Genomic DNA, 27,294 nt, shown 5'->3' with positions numbered 1-27,294 from the left:
GCGAGGCCCTGCAGCCAGGCTGTGAGTGTGTTGCGCTTTGTGCCTGCCGTAGAGCTCAGGTTATCAATGCTCATCCTATTACGACTTCTCCAAGGGATGGAAGGGCTTTGATTATTCTGTAATTGTTAACCCTACAGAAATCTTTTGCTCTCTTTCCTAATATAGACTTTTCTGGCCCCTTGGCAGCAGCTGCTCCTTTTGTCATTTTATTTTTCAGACTTGCTGTCCAATATTGTTGTGTCTGCTCCTCTTGTGCTTCAGAATTCATCCTCCAGAGTCACAGAGACCTTTGACAATTTATCTTTTCTGCCCATTGACACAGTGCAAGGGCTCCTCCGGGCAGTACAGGTAAGGCTTTGCATTTCTCCATAAATGCCCTTGTTAGTTTAGTTCCAGCGATAGCTCCAGGCCACAATTACATGCATGAGCTAACAACCTTTCTTGTAAAATAAGCCGTAATGCTCTGCTGTAGGTTGTTCAATGTAGCACGGAACTGTTCTTCAAGCATGGGTATGCACGTGCCCTCTAGCAAAAAACATGGTGCCGTTAGGAACGGTGCTGGAACTGCTCTGTGCTGACCTTTCATCTGAAAGATGCCCACATGCTCCACAGTGTAGAAACCTAGGTATATGGGTCCAGATCAACAGCTGTAGCTGCCATCGTTGTTTTTTTCTCCTTCCAAGCTCCATGTCAGTATTTCTCTTTGACTGGGCTGAGATATTGCCCTGGGGTTCAACTTCTACCTCTTTAGTCCAAACTGGTTATAGCAGTCATTTCCCAAACCCTCGCGCTGTGTCCTCACTAACCTGCTAAGGTGTCCTGCTGCTACAGCTCTCTGGGTTTAATTTTATATTACACTGTTTTGACATGTTTTGGTTTCCCTACTGTACCGATGACAGTATTGGAAATGCAGGGCCAGATGGGCCTGAGGAAGATGAGCTCATATGCACCAAGGGCTTGGCATGCCTTAGTGCTTTTCTCTCCAAAGTATATTTTCCTTTCCAGCCCCTGCTCAAAGTCAGCATGTCAGTGAGGGACTCCCTGATACTGGTTCTCCAAAAAGCTATCTTTTCCAGGTAAGCTGGGAAAGGGATTCTTTGAAAAGATTTCTGCAACTCCTATGTGTAATTTTTTGGAGCAGAAGAATTTTTTGTTTGCTTTGGCTATGTGTCGTCTTACTGTGTTCTTCCAATAATTAATGGTGACATCTGTCCCTTCGGCCTTAGGGCTGCAATACAGTCACAGCTCTACCCGCTGAGAGATCCCAACCCCCACATGAAAGGTCTTTGGAAATTCAGAAGGTTGTTGGGAACTCCAAATAAGAAGGCAAAATTAAAACCAATCCCATGCTCTCTACAAATGAGTACATCCAGATGCTAGGGAGAGTCTAGAAGGAACCACTGACGCAGAGGGAAGGTGGCATCTCAGCATTCTGATCTCTTACAAAATGGTAGAGAAGCAGGCTTGTTGTCTTGGTAATGCTTTGAGCAATAAATACATCCTGCTGTCTTTGTAATGCTGTGATCGTAGACTGGGTTTTGTGGGGCAGTGGCTGCCTGGTTATGGAAACAGAATTCGTAATTCACTATTATTCAAGGCAAGGGACTTGGTCTTGGGAAAAGATCTGGGGTTTCAGTGAGCAAAGCGAAATAGCTTTTTTTTTTTGAGGAATTTTGCACCTCTGAGAAGAGCTCTGCGAGATGCTTCTATTCCAGTTTTCAGGGGATGTTTAATGCTTGTGTCTGGGGCTCTCCCTCAGTGTGAGCATTGGAAGGGCAGAAAGGAAATAAAATGCTGGGAGTGTAAAGCAAAGGAGTTCCCAGCAAGCTCCCAGCCTCTTAACTGCTCGGTGCTGTGTTGTCCTCTTGGGGAATACAGAGCCAGTGGGCCCAGGCACTGTGTTTTTGTGGACCCTTTTTCATAGCTGAGTTGTTCTTATGTTGTTATTCTTGCTTCCTTTTTTCCTTATGCTTCTCTTTTCTCCCCCTGACTCACAGGCAGCTCGATGCTCGTAAAGCTGCAGTTGCTGGCTTTTTGCTTCTGTTAAGAAATTTTAAGATTCTGGGCAGCTTGACTTCTTCCCAGTGCAGCCAGGCCATTGGTGCCACTCAGGTAAGTGCTGTTCTGCAGTCTCTGGTGCAGGTATGCGACAGTCTTGCACCTAACAGACACAGTTTGAAACGAGTTGGAGTGCTGTGTTTCCCCAAAATGGAGATATAACTTGAGTAAGGGTTAGTCCTGGAAGCGGAACTTTTGGAAATGCAGCATGCAGAGACAAGCTGCTCTGGGGATGTAGTTTCTCAGAGTCATTATCTCTTACAGCACGCTGCCCGGCAGCATGCTTATTTCATGACTATTTCAGTGACTGTTTAGGGGTCAGGCCCCTTTTCACCTTGCTTTTGTGCTATTTGAGAGCCGTAACCAGTATAACGTGACTAATATTCCATCTCAGGTCCAGGCAGATGTTCATGCCTGCTATAATTCTGCAGCTAACGAGGCCTTCTGCCTCGAAATCCTGGGCAGCCTGAGGCGATGTTTGAGCCAGCAAGCGGATGTCCGACTCATGTTATATGAGGTAAACATGGTTTCTTTGGCCTCCTTTTAAACAGTCAGTAGCTCTTCTGTAGTCTGGTTCTGCTGTAGCCCCAGGTAAATAATGATTACGTTATTGTAGAAAATGACCCATCATCTCAGTTATGTTCTTCCTGGGACACGTACTTGTACCAGGGACTGGATTAAAAAAAATACATTTCTTTCTTCAGTCCTTCTGCTGTTTTTTATTTTGGACCATCATAAGCCCAAAGGCATGTTAATGTATTTTCCTTGTCTCGTGCATTGCTTAAGAGTAAAAATCAAAGTCTCTCTTCCTTTGGCGTGGCCAAGGAGATGGGAAGCATGTTTGATGCCCAGTGGGGAGCAGTGTTATGGCAGGCACTGGATGGAAGCAGTGTAGCTCTGTTAACACCAAGCTCCAAAGAAAGCCCTCCTCGGAGAGTATGGGGAAACATCCTTAAAGATTGCATCAGGGGTCTGTTTTTTCTCCTATCCTTTTGCAGCCTCCTTTAAAGGTTTGTTTTTCTCTTAGATTTCTCGTGACAACGGGCCTAATATACAGAGCAATTTGTGGGTGCATAACCGAGGTAACTGTGGGGTACCAGCTTGAGAGAAGTTAAACTGTTCAGATGAGAGAGATTTTGTTTCCTTCTTGACTTGGTTGGACTGACCTTTAGTGAGCTGCAAGTTCTGTATGTGTTTTTCAGTGTTGCTATAGAACTTGTGCTTGTTTTATCCATCCACTGAGATTTCTCAGTCTAAAGGATTTTTGCCTCCTACAGTTTCCCCACTGACTTGTTTTGCCTTTGAAACAGGATTTCACAGTTTGAAGTTGGATCTAGTGCTGGTGTTAAATAGCAATGAAAGTCACTCTGGGCTTGATGCCACTGCTGCTAGGGGAGATACAGCTTGTGAGAGGGCTCCTGCAAGGAAATATATGCTCTTTCTGATTCATACCTTCTTTCTGTTGAGTCTTTGCTTTGCCAGGTATGGGGTTTTACACTGAGCGCATTGTTGTTTGCTCATGGTTGGTGCTAAAGGGTCATTTCTGTCTTGTGACGCAAACTTCTTTTGCATATGGTTCCTTTTCTTTGTCAAGTAAGCCAAGTTGTCCTTCCTTCCTGTCTTCAGGGTTTTTACGATGTCCTTCGCAGGAACTCCCAGCTGGCCAGCTCTATAATGGAAACGCTCTTGTCTCAGGTAAAGTACTGCTCTGTGGCATGGCTGCAGAGGCACTAAGAATTCCGCACTGCGACCAGCATAGCAAGCAATTTAGGTTAAATATCAGGAAAACAGTTCTCCCACGCACTCAAAAGATGTGTAAGTGCTGCGGCACTTCTACAGAGAGGTGTTTGAATCCCTGCTATATTGAGAAAGCAGACTAGGTAAACATCTGTGGAAACGGGTTCATATCCTGTCTCAGGACACAGGATGGAAGAGAAATGATGTCTTGGAGCCCTTTACAATCCTTGACACTTCTTGCGGCATCTTGGAATTGATGCCCAGAGAAGTGTTTTGTGTGCTCCCCGTTCCTTAGCAGTGCACAACAGTCAGCCTCCCATACATCCCCAAGGATATGTAATTATTATTGCTGTCCTCCCATAGGGAGAGTACCCAAGTCCTTGTAGGATCTAGGAGGATTAACTCATCCCCCAACAGCGTTGCTCATGGCAACAAGACAATCACATTTCCTCAATCCATTGGACAGGCTGTGCTTTCTTTGAGACAAGTAATTTTCTTCCCTTTAATCATCCATAGAGTTCATGCTGACTAATTCCAGCTTTCCCACACCAATATAGGGCCTGAGAAGGGAACAAGAACAGAGCCAAGGCAGCTCTTGGGTAGCAGAGGGCAAATAATGGGAATTTGGTGCAAATGGGTGCCATTTTATAGCATCATTATATGCCAAACTTTCCCTATTTGGTTCTATTCCTACATCAGTACTTGGAGCATATCTCCTTCATGTGCTGTGCTGGACAGCAAGGACCTGGTGCAAGCACGGTCCGTCACAGATTTGTTGTAGAGCCAAGTGTAGCCTCCATATCTGCCTGCATCCTTGGGCCAGGATGCTTATGTTATACCAGGGCCAAGCGTTCAGTATTGAGGTCGGGCAACAGGAACAGTTACTTTTCCTCACTGTTTAAAGGGTGGATAACACTGCAGGTGAAACACAAGTGGCGTTGCGTGTTGAAGCAACACAACAGGAAGTGGTCAGATAGACTTGTTTCAGTGCAGTGACCTTGCCTTTTAGCTGAGAGGCACGAGAGCAACTGGAGAGGGGATTTTAATTACTAGCAGAGCAGATGGTGTGGCTGAGTTACGTGTATGGTCCCATTACCATGGTGCTGGTTTCTCCTTTGTAGAATCTGAGATAAAAGATTATCGTATTCTGTATTCAAACAACTCAAGAGGCTCAGTTACTAAGTAACTGGTTATTTTTATTTCGTGTTTTCTGTGGCAGATAAAACAATATTACTTGCCCCAGCCAGACCTCCTACCTCCACTGAAACTTGAGGGTTGTATTATGGCTCAAGGAGATCAAATCTTTCTGCAGGAACCGCTGGTAAGAGCTATATTGGCTGGCCACAGCTGCGAGTTCATCTGTTCCATAGGATTTTAGTTGTGCTGCTACATGAGCTGAATACCTTGTATTTCTTCAGCCCCTTCTAGCTTGGAGCAATTCTTTTAATGACAATAGAGCTGGGCATTTCACCCCTGCCTGAGGCTATCTATCAGAGCTTTGTTAGCAAAGTGGTTTGGGGGACCTGTGTGAAAAATGCAGGAGGAGTAGTGTCGTTCTCTTATCTTCTATTGAGCTCACTCTGTTATTTTTCCTCCTTCAACTTAATTCTGCATAAAATAGTCATGCAGCATGTGATGTGGGGGAAGAATCTGCCCTTTGATCTTGTTCCTTTGATATTGGTGCAGATGAGATCTCGATTCATAGGATTTCCAAGGGAACAAATTCCAATTCATTGCTTTGTTTTTCCCTAAGGAAGCTTCCATGCTGTGCTGCAGTAGCACGCCCAGGAAGGGAGCAGACACTTCAGCTGCAGTGAGGGCCCTCTTGGAAATTCCCTTTCTGTCTCCTCCAACAGTTAAAGTAGCTGGGTTGTGGGAGCTAAGTCTGTACATCCTATGTAGGCAAGCTCACACAGACAATACTATCTGAAGCTAGAACTCTTTAACTGTGTGCAGGGTTACAGAAAGCCTCTTCTGGGAATTAGGTATATACTTGAGACTGACATGAACCTCTGAAGGCACCTATGGTTCTTTGCATCAAGCTATAATGGTCCAGCCTGTGACGTTGAACGGGCTGTCCTCATCTGACAGCAATCTCTTTCTAGAAGGCTGAATGTGACTGTGTGGCTGCTTCCTTCAGGCCCATCTGCTCTGCTGTATCCAACACTGTCTAGCCTGGTATAAGAGCACCGTGCGTTTATGCCAAGGAGCTGAAGATGACGAGGAGGAGGAGGAGGATGTGGGATTTGAGCAAAACTTTGAGGAGATGCTAGAATCTGTCACACGACGGATGATCAAGAGTGAGCTGGAAGACTTTGAACTGGTAAATCAGATTTTCAGTTTGACTCAGTGACAGAAGACACTGAGTTCTTGTCAGGTTTTGAAATGACTTTTTCACTTGTTTCCTTTACTTCTTAGGATAAATCAGCAGATTTTTCTCTGTCTTCTGGCGTTGGTGTAAAGAATAACATCTATGCCATCCAGGTGATGGGAATTTGTGAGGTTCTGATTGAGTACAATTTCAACATAGGGAATTTCAGGTAAAACATCAAATCTTACCCTCTAGCACTAGCTGTGCTATGCTGTGCCTTGCTCTTCGGAGTGCAGGACACAGACTCTGCAAGCACAGGGTAGTAGTCCCAACGCAGAGTCAGAATGATGTTTTCTGAGTGTATGTGCCTTGTGGCACAGATATTCACAGAACCTTGGGAGTGTCTTCTGAATGTCATGTGTTGTGGGAGATGTGATATAACATTTTGTAGAAGGGCAGGTCAAGAAGGAGTGGATGAGGTATATGCTGTTAGGGAGGCAGGGAGATGTCATGTCATAGTTTTATCATCTAGAAAGTATCTGTGTAATTTGGCAGCTGAAGCTTCAAATGGGGAACCTTAAGACTGGAGTTTCTCCTCTAATGCTTTCCTTTGCTTTATTGCAGTAAGAATAAGTTTGAGGATGTCCTAGGCCTGTTTACCTGTTACAACAAACTCTCTGAAATCTTGAGGGAGAAAGCCGGAAAGAACAAATCCGCCTTGGGCAACAAAACTGCACGGAGCTTCCTGTCCATGGGTTTCGTATCTACTCTGCTCACAGCTCTGTTCAGGTGAGAAGCTGTCCCACCTGGAGTAGCTTTCAGGCCTGCTCACGAGCTGCTTCCTTGGTGTCTGCATGCTGGCTGGTCTTGTGCACTGTGTACACCATACAGACGTTTTCATTTCTGTACAAAGCCTCTGTGGTAACAGCACTTATTGTCTGGAGGGCAGCATCATAGTCCAGGCAGGAACTGTAGCTATGAAATTTATGGTACTGACCAACCAGCTTTGCTGGACCTTGCTTATGACTTAAAAGGTTTGGAGAGTTCCTATTCTTACAGTCCTGGGCCGTTCCCAGTCAATAAGTTCCAGTGTTTGAGCTCCAGTCTTCTGTGGCACAGAGTCTGATATCAATTTGAACCGTGCCAGTTAGTGTACTTGGAAATGCTGGTAGAGCTCTGTCTTCCAAGTGTTCTCTATAAGCTACCAAAACAAAGGGTCTTTTCCACCCTGGATTCAGCTAGTGAGTTCTTTTTTGTGTAAATGCATATTTAGGTTTTGAATTTAATGTGGCAAGCTGAAAGCAAGCAGTAGGTGTAGTGATAGTTCTGTTCTATACGGTGCTTTGCTTGTGACTTGAGCTCTGGTGTGAAGAGACGAAGTGCTGATAGGCCATCCCTGTGCTTTTTTCAGTGCATCCTCAATTCCCTGACAGTGCTCTTGATTCTTCAGGGACAATGCCCAAAGCCACGAGGAGAGCCTGGTGGTTCTGCGCTCCAACACAGAGTTCTTGCGCTATGCTGTCAGTGTAGCCCTGCAGAAGGTGCAGCAGCTGGAGGAGACGGGACAAACCGATGGACCAGACGGACAAAATCCTGAGAAGATGTTTCAGAACCTCTGCAAAATCACACGGTGAGTCACTGTGGAACGTGCAGTCATCAGCCCTGAAAAGCAGCAATGCATTTTGGGGAGTTTAGATTCTCATGGTTTTGAAAGAAGAATGCAGTCTGTAACTGAAACAGTTATTATCACTGGAATTAGATTGTTGCCTTTCTTTGCTCCTGAGAAATCAAGTGGAGCAACTATGGTTTGGGTGCCAGAGTGAGTGATACAACTCTTAACTTTTTACTTTAGCCTGGAAGAACCAAACAACATCAAACTCTCATTTTAATCCTCTTTCTGACTTTCGGTTCATCACTTATAGTCACAGGGGAGGTAGCGTGGTTACAGGCTAGATTCTTGAGGCCTCTGGAAAGCTCTGAAATTAAAATTCACTTCACTATAAAACAGGTATAAGAGGGACACCAGCTTCAGAAAACATTTTTTTAGGACATTTGCAAGGTGTTTGAAGATACTCAGGCGTCTAATCTTTTGGAAATCTGAGAATGTTAAGCAACTAAATGTCTTTTAGGATCTGGGTCATATGTGCAAGTGGTTGTTTCAGATCCCTCTCAGCAGGGAGCACAAAAAACAAATTACCTGTATATTTTGTGTCTCATCCCATAGATGAAGCTATTTTTGTTGCAGTCACTGGGGCTAGATATGAGGTACATGTTTGCGTGATTGGATATGGAAATAGAGTAAGTTCATCTACACAGCAGAGAGAACTAATGAGAAGAAAGGAGAGAGAATAAGAAAGGGAACAAGAACAGTTAGAGGGGCAGGAAAAAGGTGTTTGCCTGCAAATAGAAATGTCTCCTCTAGGCCAAACAATTTAGCTTTCTTCGAAGCTTTTCACTTTGCTTTGCCTGCATTTACCTTTCTGATTTTATTTATATAGAGCCCTATGGAGATAGCTGACATTTCACAAATTTAAACTGCCAAGAGATGAGCTGTTCTTGTCATTGACGGATTTGACACCAGTGGTCAGTGTTTGGGTAGTCTGAGACAGAAGGAAAACTGCGTGAAAGAAAGGAGTCCTTAAAAATGGACTTGGGATTGGAAGGTCCCTTGGCATGTGGGAAGGATTAAGTTATGTAGCTGTGCAGGCAGAAAGCAGTGGCTGTTTGGCTCACATTGAAACAGCCTTTAAAGTGGATCTCTTCTCCCTCCTCTTCCTTAAAGGAAAAAGACTTTCCAATTTAGTTATATTGAAAATATGAACTGAAGATTCTGTGATTAGCCGAGTTCTAGGCTCTCGCACTGTGCAGCCAGCTTTACTGGAGCGTGTGTTGTCAACTCCTCTCCCATCCCCTAGGGTTCTGCTTTGGAGGTACACTTCAATTCCCACTGTTGTTGAAGAGTCTGGGAAGAAGAAAGGCAAAAGCATTTCCCTGCTGTGCTTGGAAGGTTGTCTGCGGATCTTCAACACGGTGCAGCAGCTGTACGCTGCAAGGATCCCCCAGTTTCTACAAGCCCTGGGTAGGCATGTGGTACAATTCTGCTCTGGTTTCTAGCCTTCATGTTCCAGCCCATGTGTGTTCTTTATCCATAAATAGCTAGAGAGGTCCAGTCCTTGTCCCTCAGTAGCAAGGAGGGCTTAGTAGCCATGGATTTTCATGCCAATTCCAGAGATATGTTTACCTGCTATCACTCTGTCAGCAGAGGATAGTTGGGGTCTGATATAGTGTTCTATTTGAGGTTTGCCTTTAGCATGTTTTGTAAAACCACAGTTTTACCGTCTGTATTCCTTCCCTAGCTGCGAGCAGTTGCAGTCTTTCCTACTTTTGGAAATAAATCCTGTATTCTGCTCTTGGCATTTAGCTCTTTTCTGCACCTCTCTGTCTGCCAGATATTACTGATGGTGACGCAGAAGAAGCGGATATTAATGTCACGGAGAAAGCTGCCTTCCAGATCCGACAGTTTCAGGTAAGTACCACCGTGTGCTGCAAGTGTTCCAAAGCACTTGTAATTCTGGCAGAAAATGCTGTTAGTTCTCTTGCTTGACCATAGAATCAAGTATACACTAGCAACTCTGACACTCTGAGTCATTGGCTGTTCAGAAAAGTTTCTGATCCTTAAGGAAGGCTTCTTCAGGGCAGTGTGCGGAGCAGGATTGAAGTGCACGTGTATTCAGAGAGCTCTAAGGTCCTGCAATGCAGCATAAAACATACCTGAGTAAGTTGTAGAAGTCGCACTGAATCAAACGTGGACCTCTGAGTAAGCACTCAAAAAAAAATCTGTGCGCTCCTGAGAAGATTCCTCTCTTTATATTCTTTGTCATTCTTGAACATTGCCAATTCTTTTATATGATGCAGCTTCTGATTATTTACTTCTTAAAACGTCCCCGCAACAAGCATGCGTGCTCAGTGTCTCTGTCCTTCCTCCCCATGATCAGAGGTCTCTGGTGAACCAGTTCAGCGGTGCTGAAGATGACTTCAACTCCAAGGAAACGCAGTTACTTGTCACCGTTCTCTCCACTTTGTCCAAACTCCTGGACCCAACGTCTCAGCAGGTACTTCATAACCTTCCTGGGGGGGGTGAGGATGTGTGTAGCAATCGTAGGTGTGGGAAGAACGTTACCAGATCTGAGGGCTTTGATCTGGGCTTTGACGTGTGTGTGTGTGTGTTCATGTTCTAGCCTTCTCCTGCAGACCAGACCATGTCAACACAACAGTTTTAGTAAGCTGTCAAGCATTATCTTGTCAAATGCCTGCAAGCACAGTTAAGAACAAGTTGTTTTCCCACCCTCCCCCTTGCACATTCTGATGCTGCCTTTGGGCATCTGGAGCCCGAACTGCTTGTTTCCATGAGAAGCAACTCCTAATAGAGCCTAGGTGTGGTTTGGCTTCCACGTGGGAGTAAAGTCAAAAAAGGCCAGCAGATTTGTGACTAGTCCAAATACGGCTTCTCAGAAAGGATTGGCTGGGTGCCTAATTTGTTCCATGCAAGGATGCGTTTTCTAAAGCACAGCTTAGAGGTGCCCCAATTTTACCTATTAGGCACTGCACTAAAAGTGTGCTAGAAGTCTGGAGTCATTATTTACCTTAAATTAAATGGAGCTGTTACTCTGTCGGAAGGAAGGTATAGCCATTCCTGTGTCCTGCATCTCAGCTTTTGACTTGTTAGTAGGTTAAGTGTCCCTTGTGGAATTTAACAGAGCATGGCTGAGTGCCCTTCTGCCAGAAGGGGACTCTGCTGGTCTCCCTTTGCTGTGATTCATTGTCTTGAATGACCTCTTCTTGTGTTTTTGCTTGCTTGCTTGCTTGTTTTTTTGTTTAATTTTGTGTTTTGAGTTCTGTTTCAAACCCTTAATATTTTTTCTCCTCTTATACAGTTCCTTCAGTTCCTGACATGGACAGTCAAAATTTGCAAAGAAAATGCTCTAGGTAGGTAAGCTTTGAGGGGTGTGCTTAGATGTGATGTCTCAGGTCTGATACTAGACTCTTGAATGCTCTGCTCTTTTTTCTGTTTTCATCTCTTTCTTGCAGATAGATTCAGGTCCTATTCTGTGGCAGATTGCCATGACTTTGTGTTTATTAGCATGGGTATTAGGAAAGAAACTTCATCTCTATAAATATTAGAGCAGCTGAAAAAAGAAGCCACTTGACTTTTTTCTCTTGTTACTTAGTGTACCTGTTGCTCAAATTTGGATTTGTTTTCTGGGAAAACGTCACTCTTGCCAGAGTTTGCATTGTGCTTACTCGGTGCTTCTGAGCACTATTTTCCTGTGAGACGAGGGCTCTGGTATTCCCCATTGTAACATTATGTACAGTGCCCATTGTTGTAAACTCTGCTGTTGCAACTAGAGCATGTTGATAGGATTTTCATTTACTGTGTATTGTTTCTGGGAGTGTAGACTTAAATCCGTACTGAATCTGAAGCTTTCCCTCAATGGATGTCTGATGTTCCTGAATAGTGAAAGGAGTTCTACATCTGCTTACATCCTGCTTTACTTTCCTTCCCCCACAGAGGACATCTCTTGCTGTAAGGGTTTGCTGACTCTCCTTTTCAGTCTCCATGTTCTGTACAAGAGTCCCGTCAGTCTGCTGCGTGAACTTGCACAAGATATCCATGCTTGCCTGGGAGACATAGATCAGGTATGACGCAGAGCCCACAGCAGCTTACCTCTCTTCACTTAGTTCTGTCAGGGCAGAACAGATAGAGCAAACCACACAATAGGAGCTGAAGTTTTGCTCACCAGAATTTTTCTCTCCCCCCACCAGGACATAGAAGTCGAGAGTCGGTCCCATTTTGCCATAGTGAATGCCAAGACTGCAGCCCCTACTGTCTGTGTGAGTCAAAGCTGTGTGGATGGAGCAACCAGCCACTCTGCTACAAGTGGCTTGTAGATTTCTGTTGTGTCAAACTCCTCCAAGAACCTGTTTTGTTATTGCTGTTTCTTTCTTAGCTGCTGGTTCTGGGTCAGGCAGATAAGGTCCTTGAAGAGGTGGATTGGCTTATCAAGAAACTCACCAGTCTGGGATCAGACACATCAGGTAATAGCAGTGGCCCGCTTCTTACTGTTACACCTTTGTCAAAGACAGACGAAGACAAAAAGGTATTTCAGGATTCCCAGGTAGCATCATCTCGGGGCGGATAAACTCTCCCTTGAGTTGGTTTCACATCAACAGTGAGAGTTGTCACAACCCCCGTCCCAGTTATTTTCCCTGTGCCACACTGGTGTTACGTGCACCTGACAAAAAGTGGTCTTTTGTGTCTCCCACCTGCCTAATTTGGCTTGTTAGACACACATTTATATAGTATTCCTTTCTTTCTACTAGAAGACTCTTCTCAGGCATCAAACCAAACCCAGGCTCTGGAGAAAGGCATAATTCTGCAGCTGGGAACTCTGCTGACGGTTTTTCACGAGCTGGTGCAGACAGCACTTCCTGCAGGGAGCTGTGTGGACACGCTGCTGAGAAGCCTCAGCAAGACCTACACAATCCTCACCTCCCTCATCAAACATGTGAGTGCAGCTCTGCTGATAGTGGGCTGGCTGGGATCTAAAAACTTTTTCCCCATCTGCCTCAGCAAGCTCGCAGTGACCCCTGGCAGCAGCTACGCTCAGGACTGGGCTGTTCATCTCTTGTATAAAATGAGTCCTTATTCTGTTGGCTTTTATGCGTTCAGTTTCGTGACCTTTCCACAGCAGTGATAGGTATACCAGGGGAGATAAAGGAAAGCTTTTCTCCAGCTGACTTTGACTGCACTTGGCTTAGACTGGTTCTTTCCAGTGTCTCTTGTAGGCACTAACAATATTCTCACAGTGCTCAGCAATCCTGCCCTTGCCACTCATTCCCATGTAAGGCTCAAAGCGTTGGACCTGGGGCAACTGGGACATGAGCTCAGACTGGGGAACTCATCTGAGACAAGATGATGAATTCCCTGGAGCTCTCACAGCTCTGGAATGCAGAGGTCATCTGGGCCATAGCAAGCCGCTGGGGAGGATAGTTCTTGCAAATGCTGCCCTCCTCACTGCGAGCAGTAGTGCTACTCCTGTAACCTCTACAATACTGTACGTGCTTCAGCAGTCATGGTTTCAGAAGAACCCAACTTATGTTCAGGCAATGTATGGTGTTCCTCATTTCTTCCTGAACATTGGCATAGGAAAGAGTTTTACTTTAAACAAAAACAAGACTTGGATGCTCTGGAAATGATACCCTGTTGTCTTCTGATTTGAGGACAGCCGGCAGCCCTCTGAGCCCCTCATCCTTTTGTCAGAACTTCCTTTCTTAATTGGTCAGTGGCAGTTGAATGAGCTGCCTTGAGCCCGTGCCTGAAAGTACAGGTTGTTGGATGGGAACGGTGCATCTAGAAGAGACTCATTCATGTTTTCTTTGCAGTATATTCAAGCTTGCCGCAGCACCTCGAATACGATTCCAGGAAGGCTAGAAAAGCTGGTGAGTGTGAGCAAATTGCTGGAGGAAATGGCTCATTGCCTTGAGCTGGGAGTAACACCAGCCTCTGCTTCTTTGCAGGTGAAGCTCTCGGGTTCCCATTTGACCCCACAGTGTTACTCATTCATTACTTATGTACAGGTAGGATCTAAAATAACTGTGGCAAAATCATACTTCATCTGTCTGATGCTGAGTGGTGAATCAGATGAAGTGCATGGGCACCTTTTGGGATTATTAATCTTCTTGACATGACTTGAGTGTCTTATATTTTAAGTTTTAATATGTCAAATAATAGTGTAAGGCATTTCACTACCATTGGGACCAGGCGTGTTGATTTCTATTTGAGCAGGGAAGGAAGAAAATGTTTAGGGAACTGTTTTTTAGCTTTCTAATTTTTTATTTCCCCTTCTGTTCATGTGGCTTTTTTGGATGCAGTTGATACTGCTGTTAATCACAGTGGCAAGTAAAGGTCAAGGACACTGCAGCTGCCACAATACAAAGCCCTGTGGGTGCCAAAGACAGCAACCTGGGATGAGATTTGTCTGTTTAGACACGAAGTGGGTGCTTGAGCGAGGACCAAAGGACTTGTAAACCAGACCCGGCATGTTGGGGAAAATATAGTGGCATGCAAAGCTCTTGTTCCTGGGGATGTCTCACACATACGTGCTTCTGAATGTATAAACCATGAAGTTATTTTCTTCCCTTCCTTTTTTTGTGAGATTCCATCCTTACATACTGCCTTTCTGTCATGTAGCTGGTAAATGCTGTGTTAGCTGGCTGGAGCAAAGCCTTCTGTGGCCTTACTTGGCTGGCCTTTCCTTCCCTGTTTACCCTCTAATGCCACATCTTTTGGCTTCCTTCTTTAGAACATTCATAGTGAGAGCTTAAGCTTTGTAGAAGAGAAGAAGAAGAAGAAGAAGGAAGATGAAGCTGCTGCAGTCTCCACAGTCATGGTGAGATTGTCTTGCTCTCTATTAGAATATGGGCTAAATTTGAGCTTGGGATCATACCTCAAGGCTTGCTTTACCTGGTGGCTTCTTAGAGATCACCAATGACACATTGTCACTGGGCCTTTAAGTAAAAATCTAATTTCTTCAACCTGAACTTCAGAGAAAAGTTTACGAATAGTGAAACAAACAAAAATACTAAATGCAGGCTAAAAGCTCCCAGGGATGGAAAAAGGTCAAGTCTGGATAGTTTGTGTTGTCTGACTATTCTATGTTTGGGGTAAGCTATGAAATTACATAAATGGAATAATTTATTGGAGCCAATACTCCATGCTATTTAAGTGTTTATTAATTTTATCAGTAGATTTAAAGATAAAATACTGGATTCCATTAAAGTAAGGCAGCTGATAATGTCTGGCTGATTTTGTTGGGAGCAGGTAATCAGCAGGCTGGCAGGTTCCTGGCCTTTTGTGTCCTCTGTTTACGCTCCTTGTTGGTGTCTCCTCTGTCTTGTCTGCTGTCCCAGACATTCCTGTGATGCTAAGTGTTTAAAAACCACAAGCCTGATCTTTCTAGCCACTTCCTGAGTGTGTGGAAATATTAAGAAATGCTGCATATCCTTTTGCCACTCCCCTGTCAGCATGGGGAACAAACATTAGTGGTGTAAAATATACAGGGCAGAAATGTGATGAAACAGCAGTTGCTCATTGCCTGGAAAGCATAGGCTTAGAATGTCTTTGCAGAGCGAGTTCTGCTCTGGCTATCAGGCATATCAGGGCTGTGGACTGAGGAAAAAAATATATATACTTGAAAGAGCCTCACTGCAGAACCATTCTGGGAGGCAGTTTAAGCCCAGTAACAAACTAGGCTGGCACGGCTTGGTGAGGCAGGACTGCTGCGGAACAAGGCTACTGAAGACAATTCTCTGAACTGGAGTGGTTGTGGCCTTCGTGTCATGCTACAGCATCATCGGCTTTTAGGGGAATCTAAACTCCTGGTAGAAATACAGGTGCTGCTTTAGTGCCATAGCTGAGATGCTTGTTAGTGATGACTGTACAAGGCAGTCTTCATGCTGTTCGCTTCAAATCTGACCAGTCTCCCACCTTTCTGCGTTTCAGGCTAAGGTGCTTCGGGATACCAAGCCAATCCCCAACCTGATTTTTGCAATAGAGCAATATGAGAAGTTCCTTATCCATCTCTCCAAGAAATCAAAGGTAATGTAAAGCAGAGGTCTTCTGTGATACGATCTCAGTGGAACAGTGGTACCATGGCATGGTAGAAGGCTACTGCTGTTTTCACTTTATAAAAAAATAAAATAACAAAAAATCACTCCATTGCTGCTCAGATTAGGAAAGTGTAAGAACCTTACCCTTCTTTCAGTCTTTGCCCAGGCTCCTGGCTCAACTAAACCAAAGTGCTGTCGCCCTGATACCAGCAGGGATCAACGGCAATGGTTTCCGGGAGAGCAGAAACACAATGCTGGCTCACCTCATCCCACCCCCCCAGCCTGTTCCTTGAACAGGAGAGAAATGTACCAAGATGAGGTACTACGTGAGAGTCAGAATAATTGGCAAGCACCGGGCTCTTTTAAAAACATAAATGGGCCACTGGATTCCATAGGGGCAGGTGCTTTTTCACCTACTTCTTGCTTCAGTCCTGCATCATTATCACGATAGACTTCATTCTAGTTCTGTGTGTAGGACTAGGCAGGGTAGAAAATTAAGCTTATGCCATATGTCCTGCCCCCCGGTTGCTGCAGGTGAACTTGATGCAATATATGAAGCTAAGTACCTCCCGGGACTTCCGCATCAACGCATCCATGCTAGACAGCGTGTTGCAGGAGCATAACACAGAGGATGCTGAAAATGAACCGGACAACGACCAGGTGAGAACTCATTTAGCTGCTGTTACTGTTGGGTTTCTGCTGTCCTGCTGCCACGTGTACGTGTGAGCTGTTTAGGTATACGTAAAACTAGGCCCGTTTTGTCTTGTTTTGTCTTCGCTTTAATACTGAGCTAACGGGAGTGAGCAAATAGGCCTGAAGTGTTCCCTACAGTCCAGCCCTCTGCCTTGAGTGACCTTTGTGTCCACGTACCAGTTGGCTGCATGCCTGGTCTTAAGCAGGACTGTTTATAAACCTTCTTCTTTGCCTCTGCCTGTCTCAGCAAGCAGAGAAGTCTGTCAGCATTGCCTGAGGTCCGACTGGCTGGCCTCCTCCAGCAGACAGTGCTGGGGAATGTAGCACAACTTGTGCTGGACAAAAGATACGCCACTTTCCTTTGCTGATTGTCCAGGTTTTTATTGGTGCTTTTGCCCATATTTCCCAGAGTGTAATCAGCATCAACAAGCCAGGATCCAGCACTGAACAAGCAGGCCTTGTCTTGTGCCGTTCAGAACCTGGGGTCTGAATTCCAGCATGAATTAAAGAGATCCAGGGGGAAAATTTCAGTGGGTGAGAAGAGTCCCCTATTTCAGGCCATTTTTGCTAGGGAGGGAAAAGTGCTAAATCCCGTTCTGTCAGTCTGCTTTCTTAAAGTAAACGTTCATTAGAGTACTCACACAAAAACATTCATACTTGGTACTGCTACTCTCTCCTCCTCTCTCCAGTCCACCACAGCAGAGCAGCCAGATGAGAACCAGGAACCCAAAAAGAAGAGACGGCGAAAAAAATAAAGGTGTGGTTGCCACTGCTGCCCCCTCCTTCTCCTACAGTGCCTGTTCTGTGGCATTCACCTTGGTCTTGAAGAACCGTGTGTACAGAGATAGTAGTTTGTTGTTTCTCTTGTCAAATACTTAAGACTTCTTTCTTCATGCCCAGGGATGTGCAAACAGTGACTCTTGTCAAGCGTCGCAGGTATTAAAGCTGGCTGCTGCCCTCAGAAATGCCTCTGCCATTCAAACATGCTGCTACCACAGTTCTTTTCTCCAGGAACATTCCTTCTTCCAGCAAAAAGCAAGCAGCTCAACCAGGATCAGTCCCTGACAAAAGATGTGCTCCTGAAAGGACAGCCAGGTTCTGGCACGCTCTCTGGACAACTGTTGTTCTGGCACTCAAGCGTCATCACTTCTTCTCCAGCGAACCTTTGGTTATTTCAAGAAGCTGATATATATCCAGTGCTTCTCCTGGAAGACAATGGGACAATGAGTTCCTTGCATTCTGCAGTACAATTACAGACTGTACAACATACGAATAAGAGAGTAACAGTAATTATTTGCTTTTAGCTCAGAGCATGTAGCACAGAAAGCCCTAAATTTATTCAAACTTCTGGTTTGTATGGTGCTGTGAGTGCAGAAAACGGCACCAGTAGGAAGCAGCAAAGAGGGGCTGTTCTCCCTTGGAGCTGAAGCTCGCTGCTGTGCGTAGCGCCCAAGAAGCAGAGAGGTGCCAGCTTCCTCTGGAGAGCCAGCAGCATGGGCTATGTCACATTTCTGCTGACCTCAATGCACTTATTTGCTTTGTTCTTGATGAGAACACAAGTACCCTTTTTGCCCACGGAACCCAGATTCTTCTTCTGAAAGCACACTTCACCTGTAAAACTCCTAATAAAGGTTGCTTAAGGCTGAAATGTCTGATGTGTTCAATAACTGACAGAACAAATCTGAGGGCAGGTTCCTCTTATCTGGCAAAACGTTGCTGCATAGTGAGGAGGTGCTATTTAAAGCAGCTCCCAGCCAACGATTAAATGTTTGTTTGCAGCAGTTAGAGGGTTATGTCAGGTGCAGACAGGGACAACTGTAAGCCTCGGGACTGCTGGGGAAGAACACAGCCCTGCCAAGGCTGAAGCGTGCAGGACGGGCTGGGCTCTGAACCCAGCTCTGCTGAGCTGAGGGGGGGGGGGGGGAAGGAGAGAAAACACTGAAGGCCAGAAATGTTTTGGCCTGGAGGATTAAACAGACACAACCATAGAGCTATCTCATTTCAGAGAGGGAACAAGTCAGTCTTGGGCTGTATTTAACAGACTAGAGGAAAGCGCATCTCCCTTCTGAGGGGCACAAAGCGAACTTATGCACGGGCTAACAGAGCCAGCCCCTGAGCTCTTTATCGGAAATAGGTGGAAGCAGCGGCACAAAGTGCTCGGGCACTGAGAAAGGGGAGCAAGGTAGAGAGGGGCTGGCACCAGGGTGGTGGGGACCTGAGGCGCTGGGGCTGAAGGGATGAGCCCCTGGGGAAGGGCTCTACCTCCAGCAGCAGTGCGGCTCCTGTAGGGCCTCCAGCTTTTATAGGGGATGGAGCTCGAAGGGCTGCTGCTCACCTTCAGGGATGCCGTATTTCTTCTCCATCCCCGTGGGGTTTGATGGAGTCACGCAGTTCATGGTCACCTCCTTCCTTAAGCACCGGTCAATATCCACGGCGCTGAAGAAGGCCACCGACTGCGGCAGGTCCTGGAGGCCCAGCTTGTAGGCAAACATGCACCTGGAACCACAAGGAGAGCAAGTGGGGCCGTGCCACTTCGCACACAGCTCCGTCACAGCTGGGCTGCAGCAGGCAGCATGGCACAGCCCAGCAGGGGACAGAACAGGGGTGCCAAATTACGGCCCATCGGGTCCCAGGCAGCAGAAAATTCCTTGTAGGCAGCACCCCTTGGGGGAAAAAAAAAAAAAAAAAAGCCAGGGAGGTTGCTTAATGGAGAAGCTTATTGCCCGGCCCTTTCTTTCACCACGAGCACCGCTTGTTCTCCGCTGGGGAAAGAACTCCGTGGCCTTTTTTGAAAGGCAGAAACCAGCCACCACTTAAAAGTTAGAGCGAGCCCGCTAACTTCTCTCACGCTCAGCCAGCTCTCCTCTTACTGCACGCGGGGGGCTTTGATCAGCCGCAGGTTCGGCTGGAACAAAGGCGGCCTCACAAAACACCGGGCAGCCCCCGGCACAGATTGCTTTGCACCCATGTCAGTCAGCGGCTGGAAGACAAAGTGCTTTGTAAGTGCCGGGTAGCGGGAGGGTCAAGGAGTGCCAGAGGAGCTGTGGGAGGAACGGAGCACCGCTAGGTTCAGCCTCCTAGGAAGAAAGGACAAACCCAGCCCTTCACTTCTGGCTAATCCTCCCACGCAGAGCAGATGTTGGATTTTCCCAGCAGGAAGCCCTGTGCTCGCAATAGCTGGGATAAAGGCACAAACATCAGGGCGGCTTCCCCCGCTGCGAATGCTGCCTGGGCACAGAAAAGCTGTTTGCTGTATCCTTACCTCAGCCCGGCAGAAAATAGCTCTGCTTTTGGCCAGCTCCTCTATAAACCACATGCCATAAAGCACGGGGAAGGGGATTGTGTAGAGCTGACAGGAGACACAGCCCCACGTAACAGGAGGAGACGCGCTCAGGATTGGCCCCAGAGGTGTCCCAGCCCCACATCTCTCTCCCAGCCCCATCTCTCTCTCTCAGCCCCCCGTCTCACCGTGTCAGCAGGTTGGTGATCTGCAGGGCCAGGGCCGCTCGGTAGCGGTCCTGCTCCTGGACCAGGTAGCGCACCTCGTCGTGGATGCTGATGCAGAAGCGCCCGTTGATGTCGAACTCCTCGAACAGCCACTTCATGGAGACCAGCATGAGGTGCAGGTAGTCGACGGCCGAGCTCTGCACCACCCAGTTCACTCTGCTGGTCAGAAACTGGGGAGAGGAAACACAGAAATGCTCAGAGAAACACTTGGAGAAACACTAGGAGAAATGCTCTGAGAAACATGAGGAGAAATGCCCAGAGAAATGCTCTGAGAAACGCTCGGGGCCTGGGCCCGTTCCTCTCAGAGGGGCGAAGGCTGTTCAGTCAGGGTTCCTGTGTTTCCCCTGGCACACAGGTAGAGAAAAGGGGAGCAGGACCCAACACCTACGGGTTTCTTCTGCAGCTCCAAGGGGTTCACAGGGTTTCCCGCGCCTCAGGAGGGCAGAGCTGGGGTTCACCACAGCAGCACCGAGCCCCGGCCTTACCTCCCCCTTGGCCACGGCGGGCTCCAGCGCCCTGCTGATGTGGCAGCCCAGCACCGGGGTCTGCGGCGAGGAGGACAAGGCGATGCTCTCCAGCTTGTTGAACATTTCGGATTCGGTGCCTCCAGCCCACAACCGGTGGCCCACCACGTCCCACTTCTTCTTCCTTCGGGACCTGTCGGGGCAGAAGGCGGGTTTGCTGGAGTCTCAGACACCCTCTTCTGGTTTGGGGGCAGCCGGGGGAGCCCCCGCAGCCGTCTGCTGCTGCTCACACACTGGAAGAGACAGGGAGCACCCCCGTCCCATGGACAGGGGTGGACCTGAGACAGCTGGGGCCATCCGGCCCCTTTTTTGCCCACCAGCCGTGGCCTTCCCCGCCTCACGCCCCTGTCCCACGAACACCATCTGGGGTCACAGCATCTCACTTTCTCGCAGCTTCCCTCTGGAGCCGGTGGACATCCCGGGCTGACACCGAGCCATCTTCCGCCCTGTCCACAGCCAGGTCCAGCTCCTTCACCAGCCACTCGCCCTCCTCGCTCAGATGAAACCTGGGCAGCAACATCCAGGTGGGGGTAACCCACATCCAGGTCCCATGGGGACACCGTCCCCACGCACCCTGCAGCCCCCGGGCAGCACCCACCTGCGGATGCCCTTGGTGACCGCGTACATCTGCTGGGCTTTCTCACGCGCCTGCTCCTGCGTCAGCCGGTGGTTGAACTGCATCAGCAGGCGCTCGGCGAAGGGCTGCCCGGCCCCGTAGATGCGCCCGTAGTTGAAGACTTTGGCGTGCTCCCGGCTGATGCCCACCGTGGCGGCCGTCTTGCTGTGCAGGTCCGTCCCGTTGCTCTTCTTCCCCTGCAGGGTCATCCAGCCGAAGGCCGTGCACCCTGCGGCGAGGAGGAAGGAAGGGGCTGAATGCCGAGCGTTTTGGGGTGCTGACGCCCCACCAGGGGGCCCCGCTCACCGTGCATGCCGGCGAAGTGCGCCTCGCCCAGGATCGCAGCTATCCAGAGCTCCTGGGAGTCCACGTCCGCGCCCACCAGGGAGTAGCCGGGTGGCACCTGGACCATGGCTTTCAGCTCGCTGCCCACGCGGTCGGCCTGTGGGACGTGATGCCCAGCTCAGCATACCCCGTGCAACGCCCCCTCCTCCTCTGCAGCATGAGGACAGCCTTCCTCCTCCTCCTCTTCCTCCTCCTCCCACATCCCAGCACGACTCCCACCTTCCCCAGCTCTGTCTTCCCATACAGAACACACCCACCACCCCAAAACACACAGACACCCCCCTTGCCGTGCCCCAAAATCCCCCGAGCGCGGCCGTACCCGGGCGTTGCTGGCTGTCAGCCACGTGGGCTCCACGGCCCGCCGGGTGATGGTGCCCGCGGTCACCACCTGCGGCAGGATGGCTCCGTAGTCGTCCTCCTCGTTGTAGTCCGGGTGCCTGGGACAGGGGCAAAGGGTGAGCACCAGCCCGATGCAGCTCTCCCAGCACCATCCGTTCCCCTCCACACCTTGTCACGGCACGAGGCAGCTCCCCTTTCTTCAGCCACACCACCATCTGCGAGCTGCAGAGACACATAAGGGCATACAGGGTGCTGAGCACCCACAGCTGCAGGGACCCCCCAGCACCGATACAAGCTCTGAGCACCTGCAGGGACTCATACACACATATACGTGCTCTGAGATGTGTGGGAAGGTGCCAATCGGGCCGGGGCTGCTCACCTGATCCGCTTGTGAGCGTTCCTCCAGAAGGAGATCATTTTGTTGATCTCCAGGGCTCTCGTCCCGTGGGTGCGTCCCACGGCAGCCCGCAGGGTGCCATCCTCCATGCGGGGCAGGAAATCCTTGGCAAAGGGGCTCCCGACGTTGTTAGCGTTCCCGTCCTTTAGCAGCAAAGAGATTTCGGGGCTCAGCGCGCCACCACTCGGCGTCAGCACAGCCCCGTGAGCCCTCCTGCCCCATGGGACGGGATCAGGGACAACACAGGAGAGCAGGAGCAGGGATATGGGGCAGGGGGAGCTGGGCTGTGGGGCAGGGCGATGCAGCCCCACGCGGCAGGGAGGGCTCAGCACCAAGCCCCCGCCTTGCCTTGTGGGGCAGCTTGAAGAACCAGCAGCCGGGGACGTCGACGTCGTTGTAGGGCCCATTGCCGTGGTGGTACGAGGGCCGGCTGTCCGCCTCCACCAGCTCGCACCGCTCGTCCCCCTCCTCCTGCAGCCGGTGACATGAGGTGTGGGGGGCACGGGGCCCTCCTGCTCCACGCGGGCACTCGCTGGGAGCCCCCAGCACGGGGCAGGGGGGGGAAATCGAGGAAACGGGAATGGATGCACGGTCCCATCCCCGCAGCAAAGCCCGTTTACCTGCACCAAGCTCTGGTCCGCCCTGCCCACGTCCCCCTCCAGCTGGCTCAGCTCCTCCACCTGCAGCAGAGAGGGGCCGCCCCAAAAGGACCAGGTTAGGCACGTTATTAAAGGGTTTTTCTCACTGCTGGTTTTTACGGGTGTGTTGGAGAAAGCCCAGCCCCGGCACCAGGAAGCCTCCTCCCAGCGGGGTCCCCCCAGCCCGTCACCTTCTGCCACATGCTGCTGCCGTCCATCACCAGCAGCTCGTCCTCCACGCTCGCCTCCTCCAGGGGCTGCTCCCGGCCCTTCTCCAGCCGGTGCTGCCGGCACAGCTCCTCGATCGCCCTGGTAGGGCGGGGAACACGTAGCCACGATGAGGACACGGCCACGCACCGCAGGCGAGCCCCCACGGAGCACCCCCAGCATCCCCCTCACCTGTGGGGGCACACGGGACCCCCCGCCTCCGGGGGGGCTGCCGGCAGGTTGTCCTGCCGCCCCGGCACCAGGTAGCCCCAGCCGTGCTTCTCCGAGTAGTGCAGGGGGAACCCGTCCCAGGCCAGGCGCATCAGCTTGGGGGTCACCCTCATCTGCAGGCTGATGAGGCTGGGCCCCGGCACCCAGCCCTCCTCCTCCAGGCGCGGGCACAGCTTGCGGTACCACCTGGGGGGTGACACGGGGGAGTGACGATGGGACGGGGAGCGCGGAGCGAGCCCCCCGGCCACCCCCGCGGTCCCCAGCTCACCCCGGGTGGCCGGGGAGATGCTGCAGCTTCTTGGGCTGCAGCGTGACCGTGTCCTTCAGGCGCTGCAGGAGGGCGCTGCCCTCGGGGGCTGCTTTCAGCTCCTCGTCCTCGCTGGGGGGGCCGCGGTCTGGCGAGGCACGGGGGGGGCCTGGGGCTGAGCATCCCTCGAGCCCCGGGTCCCCCCCCCAGCCCCCCTGCGCTCACCTCCCTGCCACTCCTGCGCCAATCCTGCCCCGGAGGCTTCGCCGCCGTTCACCTTCTGATCCTTCTTCTTCCTCGGGGGTTTCTTCTGCTTAAACTCCTGCGTGTCCCACTCCAGGTCCCAGAGCCAGGGGTCCTCCTTGTACCTGCCGGCACGCCGTGGCCGTGCTCCAGCACCCATGGGTGGGGGCACGGCGCCGCGCCCTCCCCTCGGCTGGCCGTGGTACCTGTCCCCGTGCAGCAGCTGGCAGGCGTCGTTGGCCAGGTTCATCAGGGACTTCTTCATCTCCTTCTGCAGCTCCTCGTAGGTGCCCTGGGCGTCGTCCAGGTACCTCTGCCAGTTGCCGTTGACCGGCAGGTAGGACACCCCCATCTCCAGCATCCCTGCGAACGTCACGGGGTGGGGGCACCTGCAGCCCAAGGCAGCCCCCAGTTAGGTTCCTCCCGGAGGGGAGCTGCCCCCCAAGCAGCAGATCACAGCACCAACGGCTGCCGGCTCCTTCTCACCCACAGACGGGGCCGAGAGCCTCCTGGAACGGGGCTCAGCACCCTCCCGGCCTCCCCAGGGACAGGTCACCCACATCCCGTCCCCAGCAGAACCACGGTGCCCCCCGCCTCCAACTGGGACCTCTCACCTCTCCATGAAGAGCGGCAGCTGCTCCTGGAACACCTCGTGGGTGGCCCGGACATCACGGGCGCAGTACGACATCAGGTCCTGGGGGCACGGCACGGCGTCACCGGGAGCAGGAGGGACCCACAGCCCCCTCCACGGCTCACCCACAGGCCCAAAGCCCTTGCACCGAGACGGGAAGCACCCCACAGCTCCTCCCGCCCCGTTCCCACGCCCAGCATCACCGCCCGCACCTGGAAGTGATCCCTGATGTCGGCCATGGTCCCCTTCACAAACAGCTCCCGCGCCTCCTTCTCCAGCGGCTCCCCGCCCACGTAGAGCGCGTGCACGTCCGCCAGGTTGTTGATGCTGCTGACGTGCACCCAGTCCCACGCCGTGACCTGGTGGGCGCAGAGGACAACCACGTTATTTTATTTTATTTTAGCCCGTGCCCGTCTGGATGGCGCCGGGAGCGATTCGCCCAGCAGAGCCGCCCCAAATCCCTGGGCGCCCCCGGGCGCAGGAGGCGGGCAGCGGCGCAGCCCCGCACTCACCGCCGGCCCCTCGGCTTTGCTGCGCGTCTTCTTGATGTGCTGCTTGACCTGCTGCAGCCCCTTCCTCTTGCCGTGCTTCGCAGCCATCCAGAGGCTGCGCTGGAAGCCCGTCAGCCCCGAGATGGCCATGTGCATGCTCATGGTGTCCAGGAAACGCACCCGGGAGCCCTGCCAGGAGAGAGGAGAGGTGGTGCCGGGCACGCTGGAGGAGAAACGTGCTGCGAAACTGCTGAGCTGCGAGGCCTCGCTCAGGCTGCTTGTGCCGGGGCCAAGCTTTGCCACCCAGCACCCCTCTCCTGAGGGCACGGAGCTGCCCGTGGCCACCTCAGAGCTTGTGGTAACCTCACAGGACGCACGAGCACCTCCCGGTAAATCCTTCGCACTACAGCCCCTCGTGCGGGGGACGAAGGCAAGGCACGGGGCTGGTGCTGCCAAACGAGGCCAGCACAACCCGGGGGTATTCGTGCACAACAGCACTGCCAAAACCACCCCGAAGAGCCGATACAAATTATCTGGGAAGCAAACCCCAGGTGCCAGCACGAAGCATCGGCCCGGGTCGCACCCAGCCCTCGTTACACGCAACCAGAGGAGCAAAGCGGGCAGGATGAGCCACCACGGGACAGGGCACCTGGATGAGGTACTGCTCCTTGATGAACGCCCGATCGAAGGCCACGTTGTGCCCCACCACCACGCGCTCCGGCCAGTCCTGCCGCCCGGCACAGCCGGCGCCCGCCGCGCTCTCCAGCGGGATGAGGTCCGCCAGGGTCAGGCGGCTGGACCAGGAGTAGCGCTGCTCCAGCAGCCTCCTGCTGCACCACGAGTACCTGCGGGGCACACGGCCATCAAAATGACTCGGGGGCCGTGCACCGAGACCCAGAGGCGACCCAAACCCCCCCCCCCCTCCCCGGCATCTCACCAGGCGTGAGGCGAGACCGCGACCGCCAGCGTGGGGCACTGCCCGTCGGCCAGGCACACCTCCACGTCCAGCACCACCGCCCGATCCCGGGGGAAGTCGACGGGCTCCGGCCGGCCGTCGGGGCCGTAGCGGGTCCAGCCGAGCTGCCAGGCCCAGCCGGGGGGCGCGGGGGGCAGCCGGCAGCGCAGCAGCTCCTCGGCAGCCTCCAGGTAGGGCAGGCTCTGCTTCTGGGCCAGCAGGCGGAAATGCTCGTCGATGTTGTCCCCGTACATGCGGGGCAGGCGCAGCTCCACGTCGGGCAGCGCCGAGGTCTCCTTGCCCCACAGGTCGTGGCGCCGCAGGTGCTCCACGCTGCGCCGCACGGCCGCCTCCGAGTAGCCCGCCCGGGCCCCGCGGAAGATCTGCTCGTGCAGGCTGCGGGACAGCATCTGGATGTTGAGGGGGTTGACGCGGCGCTGGCCCGTCTCCGCGTCCTCGGCCGCGCTCTCCGGCAGCGGGTGGCTGGCGAAGGAGCCGGAGGCGCAGCGCCGGGGCACGCTGTGGCGCAGCGCCCGGCCTCGCCGGAGCGCACGCCGCATGGCGCCCGCTGCGGGAGCCTCCGGCTGCAAGGGCCTGCGGGAGGAGCAGCAGCAGGACGTGAGCTCTGCGCCGGGACAGCCCCGACGGCGGCCGCAGCACGCACGGCCCGGCCGCTCGAGGCAGCGCCCAGCCCGCTGCAGGCGGGCGCCCTCCCCGCGGGCGCGCGCACCCCTCGGCGCTCCTTCCTGCACCGCCCCACGGCCGCACGCAACCCCCGCCCGGGGGCGCGCACGGCCCTACGAGCACGCGCCCACACCTCCCGCAGCCGGGCGCCACCCTGCAGGAGCGCGAACCCCCGGCGGGTGTGCGAACCCCCCCGCAAGGAGAGCAACCCCTCGCCGGCGTGCAAACCCCTTGCACGTGGGCAAAACCCCCGCAGACGTGCACCGCCCCCCCCCCCCCCCCAGTAGGCGTGCGAACTCCTTGCACACATGCAAGCCCCCCACGGACGTGCAAACCCCCCTTGCACGCGTGCAACCCCCTATAGACATGCGACCCCCCCTTGCACGCGTGCAACTCCCCCGCAGGCATCCAAACCCCTTGCCCGCGTGCAACCCCCCCTGTAGACGTGCAACCCCCCCGGCAGGCGTGCAAACTCCTTGCACGCGTGCAAGCCCCCCCCCCAGACGTGCAGACATCCCTTGCACGCGTGCAACCCCCGCCATAGACGTGCAAACCCTCCCACAGCCGTACGACCCCCCACAGACGTGCAACACACCCCCCCCCAGGCGTGCAACCCCCCCCCCGCACACGCGCACCCCGTTCCCGCCGCCCCGCCCCGCACGCGCCCACCTGGGCCCAGCGCGCGCCGCCCGGCCCCCGTCCCGCGGGCGGAACCAACCGGGAGGAGCGCGGGGGAGCTTCCGGCTGCCGCTGACGTCCCCACGCCGCTCG

General features: G+C 52.0%; 2 protein-coding genes across 7 annotated transcripts in view; one reads left to right on the top strand and one right to left on the bottom strand.

Annotated features, from left to right (window-relative positions):
• Positions 1-18,111, top strand: part of FANCI (FA complementation group I) — a 25,302-nt gene extending 7,191 nt beyond the window's left edge. For 2 of the 5 annotated variants that reach the window (XM_040570492.1, XM_040570496.1), the window contains 24 exons: positions 218-348; positions 1,006-1,076; positions 1,998-2,112; positions 2,453-2,575; positions 3,685-3,753; positions 5,015-5,116; positions 5,936-6,118; positions 6,214-6,335; positions 6,731-6,895; positions 7,557-7,736; positions 9,022-9,185; positions 9,556-9,632; positions 10,102-10,218; positions 11,041-11,092; positions 11,676-11,803; positions 11,930-11,998; positions 12,115-12,202; positions 12,488-12,672; positions 13,550-13,744; positions 14,470-14,556; positions 15,669-15,764; positions 16,310-16,435; positions 17,158-17,225; positions 17,369-18,111. In XM_040570492.1, coding sequence (XP_040426426.1) covers positions 218-348; positions 1,006-1,076; positions 1,998-2,112; positions 2,453-2,575; positions 3,685-3,753; positions 5,015-5,116; positions 5,936-6,118; positions 6,214-6,335; positions 6,731-6,895; positions 7,557-7,736; positions 9,022-9,185; positions 9,556-9,632; positions 10,102-10,218; positions 11,041-11,092; positions 11,676-11,803; positions 11,930-11,998; positions 12,115-12,202; positions 12,488-12,672; positions 13,550-13,744; positions 14,470-14,556; positions 15,669-15,764; positions 16,310-16,435; positions 17,158-17,223 — 2,711 coding nt within the window. In that variant the 3' untranslated portion in view covers positions 17,224-17,225; positions 17,369-18,111. Of the gene's footprint in view, positions 1-217; positions 349-1,005; positions 1,077-1,997; positions 2,113-2,452; positions 2,576-3,684; positions 3,754-5,014; positions 5,117-5,935; positions 6,119-6,213; positions 6,336-6,730; positions 6,896-7,556; positions 7,737-9,021; positions 9,186-9,555; positions 9,633-10,101; positions 10,219-11,040; positions 11,093-11,675; positions 11,804-11,929; positions 11,999-12,114; positions 12,203-12,487; positions 12,673-13,549; positions 13,745-14,469; positions 14,557-15,668; positions 15,765-16,309; positions 16,436-17,157 lie in introns of all 5 variants that reach the window. The other 3 variants (XM_040570495.1, XM_040570494.1, XM_040570493.1) reach the window with 3 other exon arrangements.
• On the bottom strand, positions 16,834-27,294 carry POLG (DNA polymerase gamma, catalytic subunit). 2 transcript variants are annotated; one of them, XM_040570498.1, is made up of 23 exons: positions 27,193-27,294; positions 25,822-26,433; positions 25,534-25,729; positions 24,906-25,073; positions 24,606-24,752; positions 24,377-24,456; positions 23,969-24,151; positions 23,745-23,887; positions 23,541-23,667; positions 23,234-23,458; positions 23,026-23,143; positions 22,817-22,876; positions 22,545-22,667; positions 22,179-22,339; positions 21,968-22,021; positions 21,780-21,897; positions 21,422-21,557; positions 21,098-21,344; positions 20,883-21,005; positions 20,461-20,632; positions 19,937-20,145; positions 18,804-18,964; positions 16,834-17,673 (listed from the first exon to the last, which is right to left on the bottom strand). In XM_040570498.1, exons 2-23 carry the CDS (start codon positions 26,397-26,399, stop codon positions 17,612-17,614), a joined length of 3,591 nt encoding a protein of 1,196 aa, XP_040426432.1. In that variant the 5' UTR covers positions 26,400-26,433; positions 27,193-27,294; the 3' UTR covers positions 16,834-17,611. The 2 variants fall into 2 exon arrangements, with proteins under 2 accessions (XP_040426432.1, XP_040426431.1); XM_040570497.1 differs by having other exon boundaries at positions 23,745-24,151.

The sequence above is a fragment of the Cygnus olor genome, chromosome 11 (assembly GCF_009769625.2).
Source record: "Cygnus olor isolate bCygOlo1 chromosome 11, bCygOlo1.pri.v2, whole genome shotgun sequence".
In the NCBI taxonomy this organism is placed as follows: domain Eukaryota; kingdom Metazoa; phylum Chordata; class Aves; order Anseriformes; family Anatidae; genus Cygnus; species Cygnus olor.
The sequence above is the reverse complement of the archived record's forward strand: the minus strand, read 5'-3'. Positions and strand labels throughout refer to the sequence as shown.

Bases quoted from the DNA above. Each gene is read 5' to 3' on its own strand.
- POLG (XM_040570497.1), bottom strand. From the start codon at position 26,399: ATGCGGCGTGCGCTCCGGCGAGGCCGGGCGCTGCGCCACAGCGTGCCC. The intron at 22,668-22,816 runs GTAAACGGGCTT...CACCGGCTGCAG, and splicing joins CGGACCAGAGCTTGGTGCAG to GAGGAGGGGGACGAGCGGTG. The intron at 18,965-19,936 runs GTGAGACGGGGG...TTGTGGTTCCAG, and splicing joins ATCACCAACCTGCTGACACG to GTGCATGTTTGCCTACAAGC.